Source organism: Scyliorhinus torazame, chromosome 28 (assembly GCF_047496885.1).
Source record: "Scyliorhinus torazame isolate Kashiwa2021f chromosome 28, sScyTor2.1, whole genome shotgun sequence".
Lineage (NCBI taxonomy): Eukaryota > Metazoa > Chordata > Chondrichthyes > Carcharhiniformes > Scyliorhinidae > Scyliorhinus > Scyliorhinus torazame.
This window is the reverse complement of record NC_092734.1, coordinates 42,304,079-42,329,663: the sequence shown is the minus strand read 5'-3', so window position 1 is coordinate 42,329,663 and position 25,585 is coordinate 42,304,079. Positions and strand designations below refer to the sequence as shown.

The window sequence follows — 25,585 nt, the reverse complement described above, 5'->3', positions numbered from 1 at the left end:
AGTAGTAGAGGCTACACCAAATTAACATACTCATCAAATTTTCAATCCCACTCTGCATTACATTCTTAGTTTACACACCCTCTGAACCACACTCAAATTCAGTCAGGTTTCAGTGCTCAGGAATTCCTATTCTGGCAATCACTTCATGAATAATCTTTATTATTATCACAAGCAGGCTTACATTAACACTGCAATGAAGTTACTGTGAAAATCCCCTACTCACCACATTCCGGCGCCTGTTCGGGTACACAGGGAGAATTCAGAATGTCCAATTCACCTAACAGCACGTCTTTCGGGACTTGTGGGAGGAAACCGGAGCACCCGGAGGAAACCCACGCAGACACGGGGAGAACGTGCAGACTCCACACAGACAGTGACCCAGTGGGGAATCGAACCCGGGTCCCTGGCGCTGTGAAGCAACAGTGCTAACCACTGGGCTACCGTGCCACCCTATCTATGCCACTCAGAATTTTGTACATCTCGACAGCAACCTCCTCCCTCCTCCCCTCAGCCTTATCTGCTCCAAGAATAACAACCCCAGCCTAACCAGCCTCTCTTCACAGCTGGAACATTCAAGCCCAGGCAACCAGTCTTGGTGATGAACATCGGAGTTCCCCACCCATGATGGGTGGGGAATTATGTTATTATGGAGCACTTTGCAAGGCCAACAAACTTGCATGTTCCTTTGGCATGTCCTGATTAAATATCAAAGTTGCAGTTGAGTGGACAATCCAGTTATATTTGTGTCTTCCTTTCTAGCGGTTTGATACAACAGAGTGGCTGGCTTTGCAACTTCAGAGAGCAGTTAAACATCAACCGCGTTGGTGTGGATCTGGAGTCACGTATAGTTCAGATGAGGTAAGGATCTGAAAGGGCATTAGTGAACCAGGTGGATTTTTATGACGAACCAATACCTTCGTCGTCACTTTGGCGGGTACCAGCTTTATGTTTACGTTTTATGTTGAACTTAATTCAAAAACTGATTTATGCCGTCTGGGTATTAAGAACATAAGAACTAGGAGCAGGAGTAGGCCATCTGGCCCCTCGAGCCTGCTCCACCATTCAGTGAGATCATGGCTGATCTTTTGTGGACTCAGCTCCACTTTCCGGCCCGAACACCATAACCCTTAATCCATTTATTCAAAAAACTATATCTATCTTTATCTTAAAAACATTTAATGAAGGAGCCTCAACTGCTTCACTGGGCAAGGAATTCCATAGATTCACAACCCTTTGGGTTGAAGCCGCTACATTACTAGTTCAATAAAATCGGCATTGCATTAACATACTCGAAACGGTGGAGAAAGACACTTTTTTGGCTCTTTGCCCCTGTAGCAGATCTCCAAATCTAGATATCTATTTCGCCATTTATTCCCATCTTTTAAAATAAACGTGAACTTTATGATGTAGAGGTCTGAGGGTTCATTCCAAACATCCGACACTGCCAGTCTGTAATCACCTCCCTGTTCATCAAAACCTGCCTACACTGCCAGTCTGTAATCACTCCCCTGTCCATTCAAACCTGCCTACACTGCCAGTCTGTAATCACCCCCCTGTTCATCAAAACCTGCCTACACTGCCAGTCTTTAATCACCTCCCTGTTCATCAAAACCTGCCGACACTGCCAGTCTGTAATCACTCCCCTGTCCATTGGAACCTGTCTACACTGCCAGCCTGTAATCACCCCCCTGTTCATTGGAACCTGCCTACACTGCCAGTCAGTAATCACCTCCCTGTCCATTGGAACCTGCCTACACTGCCAGTCTGTAATCACCCCCCTGTCCATTGGAACCTGCCTACACTGCCAGCCTGTAATCACCCCCCTGTCCATTGGAACCTGCCTACACTGCCAGTCTGTAATCACCCCCCTGTCCATTGGAACCTGCCTACACTGCCAGTCTGTAATCACCCCCCCCCCGTTCATCCAAACCTGCCTACACTGCCAGTCTGTAATCACCCCCCTGTCCATTGGAACCTGCCTACACTGCCAGTCTGTAATCACCCCCTGTCCATTGGAACCTGCCTACACTGCCAGTCTGTAATTACCCCCCAGTCCATTGGAACCTGTCTACACTGCCAGTCTGTAATCACCCCCTGTCCATTGGAACCTGCCTACACTGCCAGTCTGTAATCATCTCCCTGTTCTTCCGAATCTGCCTACACTGCCAGTCTGTAATTACCCCCCAGTCCATTGGAACCTGTCTACACTGCCAGTCTGTAATCACCCCCTGTCCATTGGAACCTGCCTACACTGCCAGTCTGTAATCATCTCCCTGTTCTTCCGAATCTGCCTACACTGCCAGTCTGTAATCACCCCCCTGTCCATTAGAACGTGCCTACACTGCCAGTCTGTAATCACCCCCTGTTCATTGGAACCTGCCTACACTGCCAGTCTGTAATCACGTCCCTGTCCATTGGAACCTGTCTACACTGCCAGTCTGTAATCACCCCCCCTGTCCACTGGAACCTGTCTACACTGCCAGTCTGTAATCACCCCCCTGTCCATTGGAACCTGTCTACACTGCCAGTCTGTAATCACCTCCCTGTCCATTGGAACCTGTCTACACTGCCAGTCTGTAATCACCTCCCTGTCCATTGGAACCTGTCTACACTGCCAGTCTGTAATCACTCCCCTGTCCATTGGAACCTGTCTACACTGCCAGTCTGTAATCAGCCCCTTGTCCATTGGAACCTGCCTACACTGCCAGTCTGTAATCACCCCCCTGTCCATTGGAACCTGTCTACACTGCCAGTCTGTAATCACCTCCCTGTCCATTGGAACCTGTCTACACTGCCAGTCTGTAATCACCTCCCTGTCCATTGGAACCTGTCTACACTGCCAGTCTGTAATCACTCCCCTGTCCATTGGAACCTGTCTACACTGCCAGTCTGTAATCACCCCCCTGTCCATTGGAACCTGCCTACACTGCCAGTCTGTAATCACCCCCCTGTCCATTGGAACCTGCCTACACTGCCAGTCTGTAATCACCCCCCTGTCCATTGGAACCTGCCTACACTGCCAGTCTGTAATCACCCCCCTGTTCATTGGAACCTGCCTACACTGCCAGTCTCTAATCACCCCCTGTCCATTGGAACCTACCTACACTGCCAGTCTGTAATCACCCCCCTGTCCATTGGAACCTGCCTACACTGCCAGTCTGTAATCACCCCCCTGTCCATTGGAACCTACCTACACTGCCAGTCTGTAATCACCCCCCTGTCCATTGGAACCTGCCTACACTGCCAGTCTCTAATCACCCCCTGTCCATTGGAACCTGCCTACACTGCCAGTCTGTAATCACGTCCCTGTCCATTGGAACCTGCCTACACTGCCAGTCTGTAATCACGTCCCTGTCCATTGGAACCTGCCTACACTGCCAGTCTGTAATCACCCCCCTGTCCATTGGAACCTGCCTACACTGCCAGTCTGTAATCACCCCCCTGTCCATTGGAACCTGCCTACACTGCCAGTCTGTAATCACCCCCCTGTTCATTGGAACCTGCCTACACTGCCAGTCTCTAATCACCCCCTGTCCATTGGAACCTACCTACACTGCCAGTCTGTAATCACCCCCCTGTCCATTGGAACCTGCCTACACTGCCAGTCTGTAATCACCCCCCTGTCCATTGGAACCTACCTACACTGCCAGTCTGTAATCACCCCCTGTCCATTGGAACCTGCCTACACTGCCAGTCTGTAATTACCCCCCCAGTCCATTGGAACCTGTCTACACTGCCAGTCTGTAATCACCCCCTGTCCATTGGAACCAGCCTACACTGCCAGTCTGTAATCACCCCCCTGTCCATTGGAACCTGCCTACACTGCCAGTCTGTAATCACCCCCTGTTCATTGGAACCTGCCTACACTGCCAGTCTGTAATCACCCCCCTGTCCATTGGAACCTGCCTACACTGCCAGTCTGTAATCACGTCCTTGTCCACTGGAACCTGTCTACACTGCCAGTCTGTAATCACCTCCCTGTCCATTGGAACCTGCCTACACTGCCAGTCTGTAATCACCCCCCTGTCCATTGGAACCTGCCTACACTGCCAGTCTGTAATCACCCCCCTGTCCATTGGAACCTGTCTACACTGCCAGTCTGTAATCACCTCCCTGTCCATTGGAACCTGTCTACACTGCCAGTCTGTAATCACCCCCCCTGTCCATTGGAACCTGCCTACACTGCCAGTCTGTAATCAGCCCCTTGTCCATTGGAACCTGCCTACACTGCCAGTCAGTAATCACCTCCCTGTCCATTGGAACCTGCCTACACTGCCAGTCTGTAATCACCCCCCTGTCCATTGGAACCTGCCTGCACTGCCAGTCAGTAATCACCTCCCTGTCCATTGGAACCTGCCTACACTGCCAGTCTGTAATCACCCCCCTGTTCATTGGAACCTGCCTACACTGCCAGTCTGTAATCACCTCCCTGTTCATCCAAACCTGCCTACACTGCCAGTCTGTAATCACCCCCCTGTCCATTGGAACCTGCCTACACTGCCAGTCTGTAATCACGTCCCTGTCCATTGGAACCTGCCTACACTGCCAGTCTGTAATCAGCCCCTTGTCCATTGGAACCTGCCTACACTGCCAGTCAGTAATCACCTCCCTGTCCATTGGAACCTGCCTGCACTGCCAGTCTGTAATCACCACCCTGTCCATTGGAACCTGCCGACACTGCCAGTCTGTAATCACCCCCCTGTCCATTGGAACCTGCCTACACTGCCAGTCTCTAATCACCCCCTGCCCATTGGAACCTGCCTACACTGCCAGTCTGTAATCACCCCCCTGTTCATTGGAACCTGCCTACACTGCCAGTCTCTAATCACCCCCTGTCCATTGGAACCTGTCTACACTGCTAGTCTGTAATCACCTCCCTGTTCATCCAAACCTGCCTACACTGCCAGTCTGTAATCACCCCCCTGTCCATTGGAACCTGTCTACACTGCCAGTCTGTAATCACCCCCTGTCCATTGGAACCTGCCTACACTGCCAGTCTGTAATCACCCCCCTGTCCATTGGAACCTGTCTACACTGCCAGTCTGTAATGACCCCCTGTCCATTGGAACCTGTCTACACTGCCAGTCTGTAATCGCCCCCATGTCCATTGGAACCTGCCTACACTGCCAGTCTGTAATCACCTCACTGTCCATTGGAACCTACCTACACTGCCCGTCTGTAATCACCCCCTTGTCCATTGGAACCTGCCTACACTGCCAGACTGTAATCGCCTCCCTGTCCATTGGAACCTGCCTTCACTGCCTGTCTGTAATCACCTCACTGTCCATTGGAACCTGTCTACACTGCCAGTCTGTAATCACCCCCCTGTCCATTGGAACCTGCCTACACTGCCAGACTGTAATCACCCCCCTGTCCATTGGAACGTGCCTACACTGCCAGTCTGTAATCACCCCCCTGTCCATTGGAACCTGCCTACACTGCCAGTCTGTAATCACCCCCCTGTCCATTGGAACCTGCCTACACTGCCAGTCTGTAATCACCCCCCTGTCCATTGGAACCTGACTACACTGCCAGTCTGTAATCACCCCCCTGTCCATTGGAACCTGCCTACACTGCCAGTCTGTAATCACCCCCCTGTCCATTGGAACCTGCCTACACTGCCAGTCTGTAATCACCCCCCTGTCCATCTGAACCTGCCTACACTGCCAGTCTGTAATCACCTTCCTGTTCATCAGAACCTCCCTACACTGCCAGTCTGTAATCACCCCCCAGTCCATTGGAACTTGCCTGCACTGCCAGTCTGTAATCACCTTCCTGTTCATCAGAACCTGCCTACACTGCCAGTCTGTAATCACCCCCCTGTCCATTGGAACCTGTCTACACTGCCAGTCTGTAATCACCCCCCTGTCCATTGGAACCTGCCTACACTGCCAGTCTGTAATCACCTCCCTGTTCATCAGAACCTCCCTACACTGCCAGTCTGTAATCACCCCCCTGTCCATTGGAACTTGCCTGCACTGCCAGTCTGTAATCACCCCCCTGTCCATTGGAACCTGCCTACACTGCCAGTCTGTAATCACCTCCCTGTTCATCCGAACCTGCCTACACTGCCAGTCTGTAATCACCCCCCTGTCCATTGGAACTTGCCTGCACTGCCAGTCTGTAATCACCCCCTGTCCATTGGAACCTGTCTACACTGCCAGTCTGTAATCACCTCCCTGTTCATCCGAACCTGCCTACACTGCCAGTCTGTAATCACCTCCCTGTTCATCCGAACCTGCCTACACTGCCAGTCTGTAATCACCCCCCTGTCCATTGGAACTTGCCTGCACTGCCAGTCTGTAATCACCCCCTGTCCATTGGAACCTGTCTACACTGCCAGTCTGTAATCACCTCCCTGTTCATCCGAACCTGCCTACACTGCCAGTCTGTAATCACCTCCCTGTTCATCCGAACCTGCCTACACTGCCAGTCTGTAATCACCCCCCTGTCCATTGGAACCTGCCTACACTGCCAGTCTGTAATCACCTCCCTGTTCATTGGAACCTGCCTACACTGCCAGTCTGTAATCACCTCCCTGTTCATTGGAACCTGCCTACACTGCCAGTCTGTAATCACCCCCCTGTCCATTGGAACCTGCCTACACTGCCAGTCTGTAATCACCCCCCTGTTCATTGGAACCTGCCTACACTGCCAGTCTCTAATCACCCCCTGTCCATTGGAACCTGCCTACACTGCCAGTCTGTAATCACCCCCCTGTCCATTGGAACCTGCCTACACTGCCAGTCTGTAATCACCCCCCCCGTTCATCCAAACCTGCCTACACTGCCAGTCTGTAATCACCCCCCTGTCCATTGGAACCTGTCTACACTGCCAGTCTGTAATCACCCCCTGTCCATTGGAACCTGCCTACACTGCCAGTCTGTAATCATCTCCCTGTTCTTCCGAATCTGCCTACACTGCCAGTCTGTAATCACCCCCCTGTCCATTAGAACGTGCCTACACTGCCAGTCTGTAATCACCCCCTGTTCATTGGAACCTGCCTACACTGCCAGTCTGTAATCACCCCCCTGTCCATTGGAACCTGCCTACACTGCCAGTCTGTAATCACGTCCCTGTCCATTGGAACCTGCCTACACTGCCAGACTGTAATCACCCCCCTGTCCATTGGAACCTGCCTACACAGCCAGTCTGTAATCACGTCCCTGTCCATTGGAACCTGCCTACACTGCCAGTCTGTAATCACGTCCCTGTCCATTGGAACCTGCCTACACAGCCAGTCTGTAATCACGTCCCTGTCCATTGGAACCTGTCTACACTGCCAGTCTGTAATCACCCCCCCTGTCCACTGGAACCTGTCTACACTGCCAGTCTGTAATCACCCCCCTGTCCATTGGAACCTGTCTACACTGCCAGTCTGTAATCACCTCCCTGTCCATTGGAACCTGTCTACACTGCCAGTCTGTAATCACCTCCCTGTCCATTGGAACCTGTCTACACTGCCAGTCTGTAATCACCCCCCATGTCCATTGGAACCTGTCTACACTGCCAGTCTGTAATCAGCCCCTTGTCCATTGGAACCTGCCTACACTGCCAGTCTGTAATCACCTCCCTGTCCATTGGAACCTGCCTGCACTGCCAGTCAGTAATCACCTCCCTGTCCATTGGAACCTGCCTACACTGCCAGTCTGTAATCACCCCCCTGTCCATTGGAACCTGCCTACACTGCCAGTCTGTAATCACCCCCCTGTCCATTGGAACCTGCCTACACTGCCAGTCTGTAATCACCCCCCTGTTCATTGGAACCTGCCTACACTGCCAGTCTCTAATCACCCCCTGTCCATTGGAACCTACCTACACTGCCAGTCTGTAATCACCCCCCTGTCCATTGGAACCTGCCTACACTGCCAGTCTGTAATCACCCCCCCCCCGTTCATCCAAACCTGCCTACACTGCCAGTCTGTAATCACCCCCCTGTCCATTGGAACCTGCCTACACTGCCAGTCTCTAATCACCCCCTGTCCATTGGAACCTGCCTACACTGCCAGTCTGTAATCACCCCCTGTCCATTGGAACCTGCCTACACTGCCAGTCTGTAATTACCCCCCAGTCCATTGGAACCTGTCTACACTGCCAGTCTGTAATCACCCCCTGTCCATTGGAACCAGCCTACACTGCCAGTCTGTAATCACCCCCCTGTCCATTGGAACCTGCCTACACTGCCAGTCTGTAATCACCCCCTGTTCATTGGAACCTGCCTACACTGCCAGTCTGTAATCACCCCCCTGTCCATTGGAACCTGCCTACACTGCCAGTCTGTAATCACCCCCTGTTCATTGGAACCTGTCTACACTGCCAGTCTGTAATCACGTCCTTGTCCATTGGAACCTGCCTACACTGCCAGTCTGTAATCACGCCCCTGTCCACTGGAACCTGTCTACACTGCCAGTCTGTAATCACCCCCCTGTCCATTGGAACCTGTCTACACTGCCAGTCTGTAATCAACCCCCTTGCCATTGGAACCTGCCTACACTGCCAGTCTGTAATCAGCCCCTTGTCCATTGGAACCTGCCTACACTGCCAGTCAGTAATCACCTCCCTGTCCATTGGAACCTGCCTACACTGCCAGTCTGTAATCACCCCCCTGTCCATTGGAACCTGCCTACACTGCCAGTCTGTAATCACCTCCCTGTCCATTGGAACCTGCCTGCACTGCCAGTCAGTAATCACCTCCCTGTCCATTGGAACCTGCCTACACTGCCAGTCTGTAATCACCCCCCTGTTCATTGGAACCTGCCTACACTGCCAGTCTGTAATCACCTCCCTGTTCATCCAAACCTGCCTACACTGCCAGTCTGTAATCACCCCCCTGTTCATTGGAACCTGTCTACACTGCCAGTCTGTAATCAGCCCCTTGTCCATTGGAACCTGCCTACACTGCCAGTCTGTAATCATTTCCCTGTCCATTGGAACCTGCCTACACTGCCAGTCTGTAATCACCTCCCTGTTCATTGGAACCTGTCTACACTGCCAGTCTGTAATCAGCCCCTTGTCCATTGGAACCTGCCTACACTGCCAGTCTGTAATCACCTCCCTGTCCATTGGAACCTGTCTACACTGCCAGTCAGTAATCACCTCCCTGTCCATTGGAACCTGCCTGCACTGCCAGTCTGTAATCACCCCCCTGTCCATTGGAACCTGCCGACACTGCCAGTCTGTAATCACCCCCCTGTTCATTGGAACCTGCCTACACTGCCAGTCTGTAATCACCCCCCCCCGTTCATCCAAACCTGCCTACACTGCCAGTCTGTAATCACCCCCCTGTCCATTGGAACCTGCCTACACTGCCAGTCTCTAATCACCCCCTGTCCATTGGAACCTGCCTACACTGCCAGTCTGTAATCACCCCCCTGTTCATTGGAACCTGCCTACACTGCCAGTCTCTAATTACCCCCTGTCCATTGGAACCTGTCTACACTGCTAGTCTGTAATCACCTCCCTGTTCATCCAAACCTGCCTACACTGCCAGTCTGTAATCACCCCCCTGTCCATTGGAACCTGTCTACACTGCCAGTCTGTAATCACCTCCCTGTCCATTGAAACCTGTCTACACTGCCAGTCTGTAATCACCCCCTGTCCATTGGAACCTGCCTACACTGCCAGTCTGTAATCACCCCCCTGTCCATTGGAACCTGTCTACACTGCCAGTCTGTAATGACCCCCTGTCCATTGGAACCTGTCTACACTGCCAGTCTATAATCGCCCCCATGTCCATTGGAACCTGCCTACACTGCCAGTCTGTAATCACCTCACTGTCCATTGGAACCTACCTACACTGCCCGTCTGTAATCACCCCCTTGTCCATTGGAACCTGCCTACACTGCCAGACTGTAATCGCCTCCCTGTCCATTGGAACCTGCCTACACTGCCAGTCTGTAATCACCCCCCTGTCCATTGGAACCTGCCTACACTGCCAGACTGTAATCACCCCCCTGTCCATTGGAACGTGCCTACACTGCCAGTCTCTAATCACCCCCCTGTCCATTGGAACCTGCCTACACTGCCAGTCTGTAATCACCCCCCTGTCCATTGGAACCTGACTACACTGCCAGTCTGTAATCATCTCCCTGTTCTTCCGAATCTGCCTACACTGCCAGTCTGTAATCACCCCCCTGTCCATTAGAACGTGCCTACACTGCCAGTCTGTAATCACCCCCCTGTCCATTGGAACCTGCCTACACTGCCAGACTGTAATCACCCCCTTGTCCATTGGAACCTGCCTACACTGCCAGACTGTAATCGCCTCCCTGTCCATTGGAACCTGCCTACACTGCCAGTCTGTAATCACCCCCCTGTCCATTGGAACCTGCCTACACTGCCAGACTGTAATCACCCCCCTGTCCATTGGAACGTGCCTACACTGCCAGTCTCTAATCACCCCCCTGTCCATTGGAACCTGCCTACACTGCCAGTCTGTAATCACCCCCCTGTCCATTGGAACCTGACTACACTGCCAGTCTGTAATCATCTCCCTGTTCTTCCGAATCTGCCTACACTGCCAGTCTGTAATCACCCCCCTGTCCATTAGAACGTGCCTACACTGCCAGTCTGTAATCACCCCCCTGTCCATTGGAACCTGCCTACACTGCCAGACTGTAATCGCCTCCCTGTCCATTGGAACCTGCCTACACTGCCAGTCTGTAATCACCCCCCTGTCCATTGGAACCTGCCTACACTGCCAGACTGTAATCACCCCCCTGTCCATTGGAACGTGCCTACACTGCCAGTCTGTAATCACCCCCCTGTCCATTGGAACCTGCCTACACTGCCAGTCTCTAATCACCCCCCTGTCCATTGGAACCTGACTACACTGCCAGTCTGTAATCACCCCCCTGTCCATTGGAACCTGCCTACACTGCCAGTCTGTAATCACCCCCCTGTCCATTGGAACCTGCCTACACTGCCAGTCTGTAATCACCCCCCTGTCCATTGGAACCTGACTACACTGCCAGTCTGTAATCATCTCCCTGTTCTTCCGAATCTGCCTACACTGCCAGTCTGTAATCACCCCCCTGTCCATTAGAACGTGCCTACACTGCCAGTCTGTAATCACCCCCTGTTCATTGGAACCTGCCTACACTGCCAGTCTGTAATCACCCCCCTGTCCATTGGAACCTGTCTACACTGCCAGTCTGTAATCACCCCCCTGTCCATTGGAACCTGTCTACACTGCCAGTCTGTAATCACCCCCCTGTCCATTGGAACCTGTCTACACTGCCAGACTGTAATCACCTCCCTGTCCATTGGAACCTGTCTACACTGCCAGTCTGTAATCACCCCCCTGTCCATAGGAAACTGTCTACACTGCCAGTCTGTAATCACCCCCCTGTCCATTGGAACCTGCCGACACTGCCAGTCTGTAATCACGTCCCTGTCCATTGGAACCTGTCTACACTGCCAGTCTGTAATCACCCCCGTCCATTGGAACCTGTCTACACTGCCAGTCTGTAATCACCCCCCTGTCCTTTGGAACCTGTCTGCACTGCCAGTCTGTAATCACCCCCCTGTCCATTGGAACCTGTCTACACTGCCAGTCTGTAATCACCCCCCTGTCCATTGGAACCTGTCTACACTGCCAGTCTGTAATCACCCCCCTGTCCTTTGGAACCTGTCTGCACTGCCAGTCTGTAATCACCCCCCTGTCCATTGGAACCTGTCTACACTGCCAGTCTGTAATCACGTCCCTGTCCATTGGAACCTGTCTACACTGCCAGTCTGTAATCACCCCCCTGTCCATTGGAACCTGTCTGCACTGCCAGTCTGTAATCACCCCCCTGTCCATTGGAACCTGTCTACACTGCCAGTCTGTAATCACCCCCCTGTCCATTGGAACCTGTCTACACTGCCAGTCAGTAATCACCTCCCTGTCCATTGGAACCTGTCTACACTGCCAGTCTGTAATCACCCCCTTGTCCATTGGAACCTGTCTACACTGCCAGTCTGTAATCACCCCCCTGTCCATTGGAATCTGCCTACACTGCCAGTCTGTAATCACCCCCTGTCCATTGGAATCTGCCTACACTGCCAGTCTGTAATCACCCCCCTGTCCATTGGAACGTCCCTACACTGCCAGTCTGTAATCACCCCCCTGTCCATTGGAACCTGTCTACACTGCCAGTCTGTAATCACCCCCCTGGCCATTGGAACCTGCTTACATTGCCAGTCTGTAATCACCCCCCTGTCCATTGGAACCTGCCTACACTGCCAGACTGTAATCACCTCCCTGTCCATTGGAACCTGTCTACACTGCCAGTCTGTAATCACCTCCCGGTCCATTGGAACCTGTCTACACTGCCAGTCTGTAATCACCCCCCTGGCCATTGGAACCTGCTTACATTGCCAGTCTGTAATCACCCCCCTGTCCATTGGAACCTGCCTACACTGCCAGACTGTAATCACCTCCCTGTCCATTGGAACCTGTCTACACTGCCAGTCTGTAATCACCTCCCTGTCCATTGGAACCTGCCTACACTGCCAGTCTGTAATCACCTCCCTGTCCATTGGAACCTGCCTACACTGCCAGACTGTAATCACCTCCCTGTCCATTGGAACCTGCCTACACTGCCAGACTGTAATCACCTCCCTGTCCATTGGAACCTGTCTACACTGCCAGACTGTAATCACCTCCCTGTCCATTGCAACCTGCCTACACTGCCAGACTGTAATCACCTCCCTGTCCATTGGAACCTGTCTACACTGCCAGCCTGTAATCACCCCCCTGTCCATAGGAACCTGTCTACACTGCCAGTCTGTAATCACCCCCCTGTCCATTGGAACCTGTCTACACTGCCAGACTGTAATCACCTCCCTGTCCATTGGAACCTGTCTACACTGCCAGTCTGTAATCACCCCCCTGTCCATAGGAAACTGTCTACACTGCCAGTCTGTAATCACCCCCCTGTCCATTGGAACCTGCCGACACTGCCAGTCTGTAATCACGTCCCTGTCCATTGGAACCTGTCTACACTGCCAGTCTGTAATCACCTCCCTGTCCATTGGAACCTGCCTACACTGCCAGACTGTAATCACCTCCCTGTCCATTGGAACCTGTCTACACTGCCAGTCTGTAATCACCTCCCTGTCCATTGGAACCTGCCTACACTGCCAGTCTGTAATCACCTCCCTGTCCATTGGAACCTGCCTACACTGCCAGACTGTAATCACCTCCCTGTCCATTGGAACCTGCCTACACTGCCAGACTGTAATCACCTCCCTGTCCATTGGAACCTGTCTACACTGCCAGACTGTAATCACCTCCCTGTCCATTGGAACCTGCCTACACTGCCAGACTGTAATCACCTCCCTGTCCATTGGAACCTGTCTACACTGCCAGCCTGTAATCACCCCCCTGTCCATAGGAACCTGTCTACACTGCCAGTCTGTAATCACCCCCCTGTCCATTGGAACCTGTCTACACTGCCAGACTGTAATCACCTCCCTGTCCATTGGAACCTGTCTACACTGCCAGTCTGTAATCACCCCCCTGTCCATAGGAAACTGTCTACACTGCCAGTCTGTAATCACCCCCCTGTCCATTGGAACCTGCCGACACTGCCAGTCTGTAATCACGTCCCTGTCCATTGGAACCTGTCTACACTGCCAGTCTGTAATCACCCCCCTGTCCATTGGAACCTGTCTACACTGCCAGTCTGTAATCACCTCCCTGTCCATAGGAAACTGTCTACACTGCCAGTCTGTAATCACCTCCCTGTCCATTGGAACCTGTCTACACTGCCAGTCTGTAATCACCCCCCTGTCCATTGGAACCTGCCGACACTGCCAGTCTGTAATCACGTCCCTGTCCATTGGAACCTGTCTACACTGCCAGTCTGTAATCACGCCCCTGTCCATTGGAACCTGTCTACACTGCCAGTCTGTAATCACCCCCCTCTCCATTGGAACCTGTCTACACTGCCAGTCTGTAATCACCCCCCTGTCCATTGGAACCTGCCTACACTGCCAGTCTGTAATCACCCCCCTGTCCATTGGAACCTGTCTACACTTCCAGTCTGTAATCACGTCCCTGTCCATTGGAACCTGTCTACACTGCCAGTCTGTAATCACGCCCCTGTCCATTGGAACCTGTCTACACTGCCAGTCTGTAATCACCCCCCTCTCCATTGGAACCTGTCTACACTGCCAGTCTGTAATCACCCCCCTGGCCATTGGAACCTGTCTACACTGCCAGTCTGTAATCACCTTCCTGTCCATTGGAATCTGCCTACACTGCCAGTCTGTAATCACTCCCCTGGCCATTGGAACCTGCTTACACTGCCAGTCTGTAATCACCTCCCTGTCCATTGGAACCTGCCTACACTGCCAGTCTGTAATCACCCCCTGTCCATTGGAACCTGCCTACACTGCCAGTCTGTAATCACCCCCCTGTTCATTGGAACCTGACTACACTGCCAGTCTGTAATCACTCCCCTGGCCATTGGAACCTGCTTACACTGCCAGTCTGTAATCACTCCCCTGTCCATTGGAACCTGCCTACACTGCCAGTCTGTAATCACTCCCCTGTCCATTGGAACCTGCCTACACTGCCAGTCTGTAATCACCCCCCTGTCCATTGGAACCTGTCTACACTGCCAGTCTGTAATCACCCCCCTTTCCATTGGAACCTGTCTACACTGCCAGTCTGTAATCACCCCCCTGTTCATTGGAACCTGTCTACACTGCCAGTCTATAATCACCTTCCTGTCCATTGGAACCTGTCTACACTGCCAGTCTGTAATCACCCCCGTGTCCATTGGAACCTGCCTACACTGCCAGTCTGTAATCACCCCCCTGTTCATTGGAACCTGACTACACTGCCAGTCTGTAATCACTCCCCTGGCCATTGGAACCTGCTTACACTGCCAGTCTGTAATCACTCCCCTGTCCATTGGAACCTGCCTACACTGCCAGTCTGTAATCACTCCCCTGTCCATTGGAACCTGCCTACACTGCCAGTCTGTAATCACCCCCCTGTCCATTGGAACCTGTCTACACTGCCAGTCTGTAATCACCCCCCTTTCCATTGGAACCTGTCTACACTGCCAGTCTGTAATCACCCCCCTGTTCATTGGAACCTGTCTACACTGCCAGTCTATAATCACCTTCCTGTCCATTGGAACCTGTCTACACTGCCAGTCTGTAATCACCCCCGTGTCCATTGGAACCTGCCTACACTGCCAGTCTGTAATCACCCCCCTGTTCATTGGAACCTGCCTACACTGCCAGTCTGTAATCACCCCCCTGTCCATTGGAACCTGCCTACACTGCCAGTCTGGAATCACCCCCCTGTTCATTGGAACCTGTCTACACTGCCAGTCTATAATCACCTTCCTGTCCATTGGAACCTGTCTACACTGCCAGTCTGTAATCACCCCCGTGTCCATTGGAACCTGCCTACACTGCCAGTCTGTAATCACCCCCCTGTTCATTGGAACCTGCCTACACTGCCAGTCTGTAATCACCCCCGTGTCCATTGGAACCTGCCTACACTGCCAGTCTGTAATCACCCCCCTGTTCATTGGAATCTGTCTACACTGCCAGTCTGTAATCACCCCCCTGTTCATTGGAACCTGTCTACACTGCCAGTCTGTAATCACCCCCCTGTCCTTTGGAACCTGCCTACACTGCCAGTCTGGAATCACCCCCGTGTCCATTGGAACCTGCCTACACTGCCCGTCTGTAATCACCCCCCTGTCCGTTGGAACCTGTCTACACTGCCAGTCTGTAATCACCCCCCTGTCCATTGGAACCTGTCTACACTGCCAGTCTGTAATCACCCCCCTGTCCATTGGAACCTGCCGACACTGCCAGTCTGTAATCACGTCCCTGTCCATTGGAACCTGTCTACACTGCCAGTCTGTAATCACCCCCGTCCATTGGAACCTGTCTACACTGCCAGTCTGTAATCACCCCCCTGTCCTTTGGAACCTGTCTGCACTGCCAGTCTGTAATCACCCCCCTGTCCATTGGAACCTGTCTACACTGCCAGTCTGTAATCACCCCCCTGTCCATTGGAACCTGTCTACACTGCCAGTCTGTAATCACCCCCCTGTCCTTTGGAACCTGTCTGCACTGCCAGTCTGTAATCACCCCCCTGTCCATTGGAACCTGTCTACACTGCCAGTCTGTAATCACGTCCCTGTCCATTGGAACCTGTCTACACTGCCAGTCTGTAATCACCCCCCTGTCCATTGGAACCTGTCTGCACTGCCAGTCTGTAATCACCCCCCTGTCCATTGGAACCTGTCTACACTGCCAGTCTGTAATCACCCCCCTGTCCATTGGAACCTGTCTACACTGCCAGTCAGTAATCACCTCCCTGTCCATTGGAACCTGTCTACACTGCCAGTCTGTAATCACCCCCTTGTCCATTGGAACCTGTCTACACTGCCAGTCTGTAATCACCCCCCTGTCCATTGGAATCTGCCTACACTGCCAGTCTGTAATCACCCCCTGTCCATTGGAATCTGCCTACACTGCCAGTCTGTAATCACCCCCCTGTCCATTGGAACGTCCCTACACTGCCAGTCTGTAATCACCCCCCTGTCCATTGGAACCTGTCTACACTGCCAGTCTGTAATCACCCCCCTGGCCATTGGAACCTGCTTACATTGCCAGTCTGTAATCACCCCCCTGTCCATTGGAACCTGCCTACACTGCCAGACTGTAATCACCTCCCTGTCCATTGGAACCTGTCTACACTGCCAGTCTGTAATCACCTCCCGGTCCATTGGAACCTGTCTACACTGCCAGTCTGTAATCACCCCCCTGGCCATTGGAACCTGCTTACATTGCCAGTCTGTAATCACCCCCCTGTCCATTGGAACCTGCCTACACTGCCAGACTGTAATCACCTCCCTGTCCATTGGAACCTGTCTACACTGCCAGTCTGTAATCACCTCCCTGTCCATTGGAACCTGCCTACACTGCCAGTCTGTAATCACCTCCCTGTCCATTGGAACCTGCCTACACTGCCAGACTGTAATCACCTCCCTGTCCATTGGAACCTGCCTACACTGCCAGACTGTAATCACCTCCCTGTCCATTGGAACCTGTCTACACTGCCAGACTGTAATCACCTCCCTGTCCATTGCAACCTGCCTACACTGCCAGACTGTAATCACCTCCCTGTCCATTGGAACCTGTCTACACTGCCAGCCTGTAATCACCCCCCTGTCCATAGGAACCTGTCTACACTGCCAGTCTGTAATCACCCCCCTGTCCATTGGAACCTGTCTACACTGCCAGACTGTAATCACCTCCCTGTCCATTGGAACCTGTCTACACTGCCAGTCTGTAATCACCCCCCTGTCCATAGGAAACTGTCTACACTGCCAGTCTGTAATCACCCCCCTGTCCATTGGAACCTGCCGACACTGCCAGTCTGTAATCACGTCCCTGTCCATTGGAACCTGTCTACACTGCCAGTCTGTAATCACCTCCCTGTCCATTGGAACCTGCCTACACTGCCAGACTGTAATCACCTCCCTGTCCATTGGAACCTGTCTACACTGCCAGTCTGTAATCACCTCCCTGTCCATTGGAACCTGCCTACACTGCCAGTCTGTAATCACCTCCCTGTCCATTGGAACCTGCCTACACTGCCAGACTGTAATCACCTCCCTGTCCATTGGAACCTGCCTACACTGCCAGACTGTAATCACCTCCCTGTCCATTGGAACCTGTCTACACTGCCAGACTGTAATCACCTCCCTGTCCATTGGAACCTGCCTACACTGCCAGACTGTAATCACCTCCCTGTCCATTGGAACCTGTCTACACTGCCAGCCTGTAATCACCCCCCTGTCCATAGGAACCTGTCTACACTGCCAGTCTGTAATCACCCCCCTGTCCATTGGAACCTGTCTACACTGCCAGACTGTAATCACCTCCCTGTCCATTGGAACCTGTCTACACTGCCAGTCTGTAATCACCCCCCTGTCCATAGGAAACTGTCTACACTGCCAGTCTGTAATCACCCCCCTGTCCATTGGAACCTGCCGACACTGCCAGTCTGTAATCACGTCCCTGTCCATTGGAACCTGTCTACACTGCCAGTCTGTAATCACCCCCCTGTCCATTGGAACCTGTCTACACTGCCAGTCTGTAATCACCTCCCTGTCCATAGGAAACTGTCTACACTGCCAGTCTGTAATCACCTCCCTGTCCATTGGAACCTGTCTACACTGCCAGTCTGTAATCACCCCCCTGTCCATTGGAACCTGCCGACACTGCCAGTCTGTAATCACGTCCCTGTCCATTGGAACCTGTCTACACTGCCAGTCTGTAATCACGCCCCTGTCCATTGGAACCTGTCTACACTGCCAGTCTGTAATCACCCCCCTCTCCATTGGAACCTGTCTACACTGCCAGTCTGTAATCACCCCCCTGTCCATTGGAACCTGCCTACACTGCCAGTCTGTAATCACCCCCCTGTCCATTGGAACCTGTCTACACTTCCAGTCTGTAATCACGTCCCTGTCCATTGGAACCTGTCTACACTGCCAGTCTGTAATCACGCCCCTGTCCATTGGAACCTGTCTACACTGCCAGTCTGTAATCACCCCCCTCTCCATTGGAACCTGTCTACACTGCCAGTCTGTAATCACCCCCCTGGCCATTGGAACCTGTCTACACTGCCAGTCTGTAATCACCTTCCTGTCCATTGGAATCTGCCTACACTGCCAGTCTGTAATCACTCCCCTGGCCATTGGAACCTGCTTATACTGCCAGTCTGTAATCACCTCCCTGTCCATTGGAACCTGCCTACACTGCCAGTCTGTAATCACCCCCTGTCCATTGGAACCTGCCTACACTGCCAGTCTGTAATCACCCCCCTGTTCATTGGAACCTGACTACACTGCCAGTCTGTAATCACTCCCCTGGCCATTGGAACCTGCTTACACTGCCAGTCTGTAATCACTCCCCTGTCCATTGGAACCTGCCTACACTGCCAGTCTGTAATCACTCCCCTGTCCATTGGAACCTGCCTACACTGCCAGTCTGTAATCACCCCCCTGTCCATTGGAACCTGTCTACACTGCCAGTCTGTAATCACCCCCCTTTCCATTGGAACCTGTCTACACTGCCAGTCTGTAATCACCCCCCTGTTCATTGGAACCTGTCTACACTGCCAGTCTATAATCACCTTCCTGTCCATTGGAACCTGTCTACACTGCCAGTCTGTAATCACCCCCGTGTCCATTGGAACCTGCCTACACTGCCAGTCTGTAATCACCCCCCTGTTCATTGGAACCTGACTACACTGCCAGTCTGTAATCACTCCCCTGGCCATTGGAACCTGCTTACACTGCCAGTCTGTAATCACTCCCCTGTCCATTGGAACCTGCCTACACTGCCAGTCTGTAATCACTCCCCTGTCCATTGGAACCTGCCTACACTGCCAGTCTGTAATCACCCCCCTGTCCATTGGAACCTGTCTACACTGCCAGTCTGTAATCACCCCCCTTTCCATTGGAACCTGTCTACACTGCCAGTCTGTAATCACCCCCCTGTTCATTGGAACCTGTCTACACTGCCAGTCTATAATCACCTTCCTGTCCATTGGAACCTGTCTACACTGCCAGTCTGTAATCACCCCCGTGTCCATTGGAACCTGCCTACACTGCCAGTCTGTAATCACCCCCCTGTTCATTGGAACCTGCCTACACTGCCAGTCTGTAATCACCCCCCTGTCCATTGGAACCTGCCTACACTGCCAGTCTGGAATCACCCCCCTGTTCATTGGAACCTGTCTACACTGCCAGTCTATAATCACCTTCCTGTCCATTGGAACCTGTCTACACTGCCAGTCTGTAATCACCCCCGTGTCCATTGGAACCTGCCTACACTGCCAGTCTGTAATCACCCCCCTGTTCATTGGAACCTGCCTACACTGCCAGTCTGTAATCACCCCCGTGTCCATTGGAACCTGCCTACACTGCCAGTCTGTAATCACCCCCCTGTTCATTGGAATCTGTCTACACTGCCAGTCTGTAATCACCCCCCTGTTCATTGGAACCTGTCTACACTGCCAGTCTGTAATCACCCCCCTGTCCTTTGGAACCTGCCTACACTGCCAGTCTGGAATCACCCCCGTGTCCATTGGAACCTGCCTACACTGCCCGTCTGTAATCACCCCCCTGTCCGTTGGAACCTGTCTACACTGCCAGTCTGTAATCACCCCCCTGTCCATTGGAACCTGCCTACACTGCCAGTCTGTAATCACTCCCCTGTCCATTGGAACCTGTCTACACTGCCAGTCTGTAATCACTCCCCTGTCCATTGGAACCTGTCTACACTGCCAGTCTGTAATCACCCCCCTGTCCATTGGAACCTGCCTACACTGCCAGTCTGTAATCACCCCCTGTCCATTGGAACCTGCCTACACTGCCAGTCTGTAATCACTCCCCTGTCCATTGGAACCTGTCTACACTGCCAGTCTGTAATCACCTCCCTGTCCATTGGAACCTGCCTACACTGCCAGTCTGTAATCACCCCCCTGTCCATTGGAACCTGTCTACACTGCCAGTCTGTAATCACCTCCCTGTCCATTGGAACCTGTCTACACTGCCAGTCTGTAATCACTCCCCTGTCCATTGGAACCTGTCTACACTGCCAGTCTGTAATCACCTCCCTGTCCATTGGAACCTGTCTACACTGCCAGTCTGTAATCACCCCCCTGTCCATAGGAACCTCTCTTCACTGCCAGTCTGTAATCACCTCCCTGTCCATTGGAACCTGCCTACACTGCCAGTCTGTAATCACCCCCCTGTCCATTGGAACCTGCCTACACTGCCAGTCTGTAATCACCCCCCTGTCCATAGGAACCTGTCTACACTGCCAGTCTGTAATCACCCCCCTGTCCATAGGAACCTCTCTTCACTGCCAGTCTGTAATCACCTCCCTGTCCATTGGAACCTGCCTACACTGCCAGTCTGTAATCACCCCCCTGTCCATTGGAACCTGCCTACACTGCCAGTCTGTAATCACCCCCCTGTCCATAGGAACCTGTCTACACTGCCAGTCTGTAATCACCCCCCTGTCCATAGGAACCTCTCTTCACTGCCAGTCTGTAATCACCTCCCTGTCCATTGGAACCTGCCTACACTGCCAGTCTGTAATCACCCCCTGTCCATTGGAACCTGCCTACACTGCCAGTCAGTAATCACTCCCCTGTCCATTGGAACCTGTCTACACTGCCAGTCTGTAATCACCCCCCTGTCCATAGGAACCTGTCTACACTGCCAGTCTGTAATCACCCCCCTGTCCATTGGAACCTCTCTTCACTGCCTGTCTGTAATCACCCCCCTGTCCATTGGAACCCCCCTACACTGCCAGTCTGTAATCACCCCCCTGTCCATAGGAACCTGTCTACACTGCCAGTCTGTAATCACCCCCCTGTCCATTGGAACCTGTCTACACTGCAAGTCTGTAATCACCTCCCTGTCCATTGGAACCCCCCTACACTGCCAGTCTGTAATCCCCCCCCTGTCCATTCGTACCTGCCTACACTGCCAGTCTGTAATCACCTCCCTGTCCATAGGAACCTGCCTACACTGCCAGTCAGTAATCACCTCCCTGTCCATTGGAACCTGCCTACACTGCCAGTCTGTAATCACCCCCCTGTCCATTGGAACCTGCCTACACTGCCAGACTGTAATCACCTCCCTGTCCATTGGAACCTGTCTACACTGCCAGTCTGTAATCACCCCCCTGTCCATTGGAACCTGTCTACACTGCCAGTCTGTAATCACCCCCCTGTCCATTGGAATCTGCCTACACTGCCAGTCTGTAATCACCCCCTGTCCATTGGAATCTGCCTACACTGCCAGTCTGTAATCACCCCCCTGTCCATTGGAACGTCCCTACACTGCCAGTCTGTAATCACCCCCCTGTCCATTGGAACCTGTCTACACTGCCAGTCTGTAATCACCCCCCTGGCCATTGGAACCTGCTTACATTGCCAGTCTGTAATCACCCCCCTGTCCATTGGAACCTGCCTACACTGCCAGACTGTAATCACCTCCCTGTCCATTGGAACCTGTCTACACTGCCAGTCTGTAATAATCTCCCTGTCCATTGGAACCTGCCTACACTGCCAGTCTGTAATCACCTCCCTGTCCATTGGAACCTGCCTACACTGCCAGACTGTAATCACCTCCCTGTCCATTGGAACCTGTCTACACTGCCAGTCTGTAATCACCTCCCTGTCCATTGGAACCTGCCTACACTGCCAGTCTGTAATCACCTCCCTGTCCATTGGAACCTGCCTACACTGCCAGACTGTAATCACCTCCCTGTCCATTGGAACCTGCCTACACTGCCAGACTGTAATCACCTCCCTGTCCATTGGAACCTGTCTACACTGCCAGACTGTAATCACCTCCCTGTCCATTGGAACCTGCCTACACTGCCAGACTGTAATCACCTCCCTGTCCATTGGAACCTGTCTACACTGCCAGCCTGTAATCACCCCCCTGTCCATAGGAACCTGTCTACACTGCCAGTCTGTAATCACCCCCCTGTCCATTGGAACCTGTCTACACTGCCAGACTGTAATCACCTCCCTGTCCATTGGAACCTGTCTACACTGCCAGTCTGTAATCACCCCCCTGTTCATAGGAAACTGTCTACACTGCCAGTCTGTAATCACCCCCCTGTCCATTGGAACCTGCCGACACTGCCAGTCTGTAATCACGTCCCTGTCCATTGGAACCTGTCTACACTGCCAGTCTGTAATCACCCCCCTGTCCATTGGAACCTGTCTACACTGCCAGACTGTAATCACCTCCCTGTCCATTGGAACCTGTCTACACTGCCAGTCTGTAATCACCCCCCTGTCCATAGGAAACTGTCTACACTGCCAGTCTGTAATCACCCCCCTGTCCATTGGAACCTGCCGACACTGCCAGTCTGTAATCACGTCCCTGTCCATTGGAACCTGTCTACACTGCCAGTCTGTAATCACCCCCCTGTCCATTGGAACCTGCCTACACTGCCAGTCTGTAATCACCTCCCTGTTCATTGGAACCTGTCTACACTGCCAGTCTGTAATCACCCCCCTGTCCATTGGAACCTGCCTACACTGCCAGACTGTAATCACCCCCCTGTCCATTGGAACCTGTCTACACTTCCAGTCTGTAATCACCCCCCTGTCCATTGGAACCTGTCTACACTGCCAGTCTGTAATCACCCCCCTGTCCATTGGAACCTGTCTACACTGCCAGTCTGTAATCACCTCCCTGTCCATTGGAACCTGCCTACACTGCCAGTCTGTAATCACCCCCCTGTCCATTGGAACCTGCCTACACTGCCAGTCTGTAATCACCCCCCTGTCCATTGGAACCTGTCTACACTGCCAGTCTATAATCACCTTCCTGTCCATTGGAACCTGTCTACACTGCCAGTCTGTAATCACCCCCCTGTTCATTGGAACCTGTCTACACTGCCAGTCTATAATCACCTTCCTGTCCATTGGAACCTGTCTACACTGCCAGTCTGTAATCACCCCCCTGTCCATTGGAACCTGCCTACACTGCCAGTCTGTAATCACCCCCCTGTTCATTGGAACCTGTCTACACTGCCAGTCTGTAATCACTCCCCTGTCCATTGGAACCTGTCTACACTGCCAGTCTGTAATCACCCCCCCTGTCCATTGGAACCTGCCTACACTGCCAGTCTGTAATCACCCCCCTGTTCATTGGAACCTGCCTACACTGCCAGTCTGTAATCACCCCCCTGTCCATTGGAACCTGCCTACACTGCCAGACTGTAATCACCCCCCTGTCCATTGGAACCTGTCTACACTGCCAGTCTGTAATCACCCCCCTGTCCTTTGGAACCTGCCTACACTGCCAGTCTGGAATCACTCCCGTGTCCATTGGAACCTGCCTACACTGCCAGTCTGTAATCACCCCCTGTCCATTGGAACCTGCCTACACTGCCAGTCTGTAATCATCTCCCTGTTCATTGGAACCCCCCTACTCTGCCAGTCTGTAATCACCCCCCTGTCCATTGGAACCTGCCTACACTGCCAGTCTGTAATCACCCCCCTGTCCATTGGAACCTCTCTTCACTGCCAGTCTGTAATCACCCCCCTGTCCATTGGAACCCCCCTACTCTGCCAGTCTGTAATCACCCCCCTGTCCATTGGAACCTGCCTACACTGCCAGTCTGTAATCACCCCCCTGTCCATTGGAACCTGCCTACACTGCCAGTCTGTAATCCCCCCCCTGTCCATTCGTACCTGCCTACACTGCCAGTCTGTAATCACCTCCCTGTCCATAGGAACCTGCCTACACTGCCAGTCTGTAATCACCCCCCTGTCCATTGGAACCTGCCTACACTGCCAGTCTGTAATCCCCCCCCTGTCCATTCGTACCTGCCTACACTGCCAGTCTGTAATCACCTCCCTGTCCATTGGAACCTGCCTACACTGCCAGTCTGTAATCACCCCCCTGTCCATTGGAACCTGCCTACACTGCCAGACTGTAATCACCTCCCTGTCCATTGGAACCTGTCTACACTGCCAGTCTGTAATCACCTCCCTGTCCATTGGAACCTGCCTACACTGCCAGACTGTAATCACCTCCCTGTCCATTGGAACTTGTCTACACTGCCAGACTGTAATCACCTCCCTGTCCATTGGAACCTGTCTACACTGCCAGTCTGTAATCACCTCCCTGTCCATTGGAACCTGCCTACACTGCCAGACTGTAATCACCTCCCTGTCCATTGGAACCTGTCTACACTGCCAGACTGTAATCACCTCCCTGTCCATTGGAACCTGTCTACACTGCCAGTCAGTAATCACCTCCCTGTCCATTGGAACCGGTCTACACTGCCAGACTGTAATCACCCCCCTGTCCATTGGAACCTGTCTACACTGCCAGTCTGTAATCACCCCCCTGTCCATTGGAACCTGTCTACACTGCCAGTCTGTAATCACCCCTTGTCCATTGGAACCTGTCTACACTGCCAGTCTGTAATCACCCCCCTGTCCATTGGAACCTGTCTACACTGCCAGTCTGTAATCACCCCCCTGTCCATTGGAACCTGTCTACACTGCCAGTCTGTAATCACCCCCCTGTCCATTGGAACCTGTCTACACTGCCAGTCTGTAATCACCCCCCTGTCCATTGGAACCTGCCGACACTGCCAGTCTGTAATCACCCCCCTGTCCATTGGAACCTGTCTACACTGCCAGTCTGTAATCACCCCCCTGTCCATTGGAACCTGCCGACACTGCCAGTCTGTAATCACCCCCCTGTCCATTGGAACCTGCCTACACTGCCAATCCGTAATCACCTCCCTGTCCATTGGAACCCCCCTACACTGCCAGACTGTAATCACCCCCTGTCCATTGGAACCTGCCTACACTGCCAGTCTGTAATCACCTCCCTATTTACCTGATTGTCTATCTTACCTCCTATAATATTTGGTCCTTTAACAACACCCAATTAACTTCCTCATTTTTCATGTATTTTATTCCTTTAAAGTTTGGCAGCATTCTGTGGCATGAACCATGTTTCTTAACCTCCAAAAATATGAAGTGGAGATGCCGGCA

The 25,585-nt window shown here is 52.7% G+C and overlaps 1 protein-coding gene across 1 annotated transcript in view; it reads left to right on the top strand.

The window, feature by feature from the left end:
• Window positions 1-25,585, top strand: part of LOC140403424 (primary cilium assembly protein FAM149B1-like) — a gene marked incomplete at its 5' end in the record, with an annotated part of 290,929 nt that overhangs the window by 155,419 nt on the left and 109,925 nt on the right. The window contains one exon of the mRNA XM_072491336.1: window positions 760-858. Coding sequence (XP_072347437.1) covers window positions 760-858 — 99 coding nt within the window. The remainder of the gene's footprint in view (window positions 1-759; window positions 859-25,585) is intronic.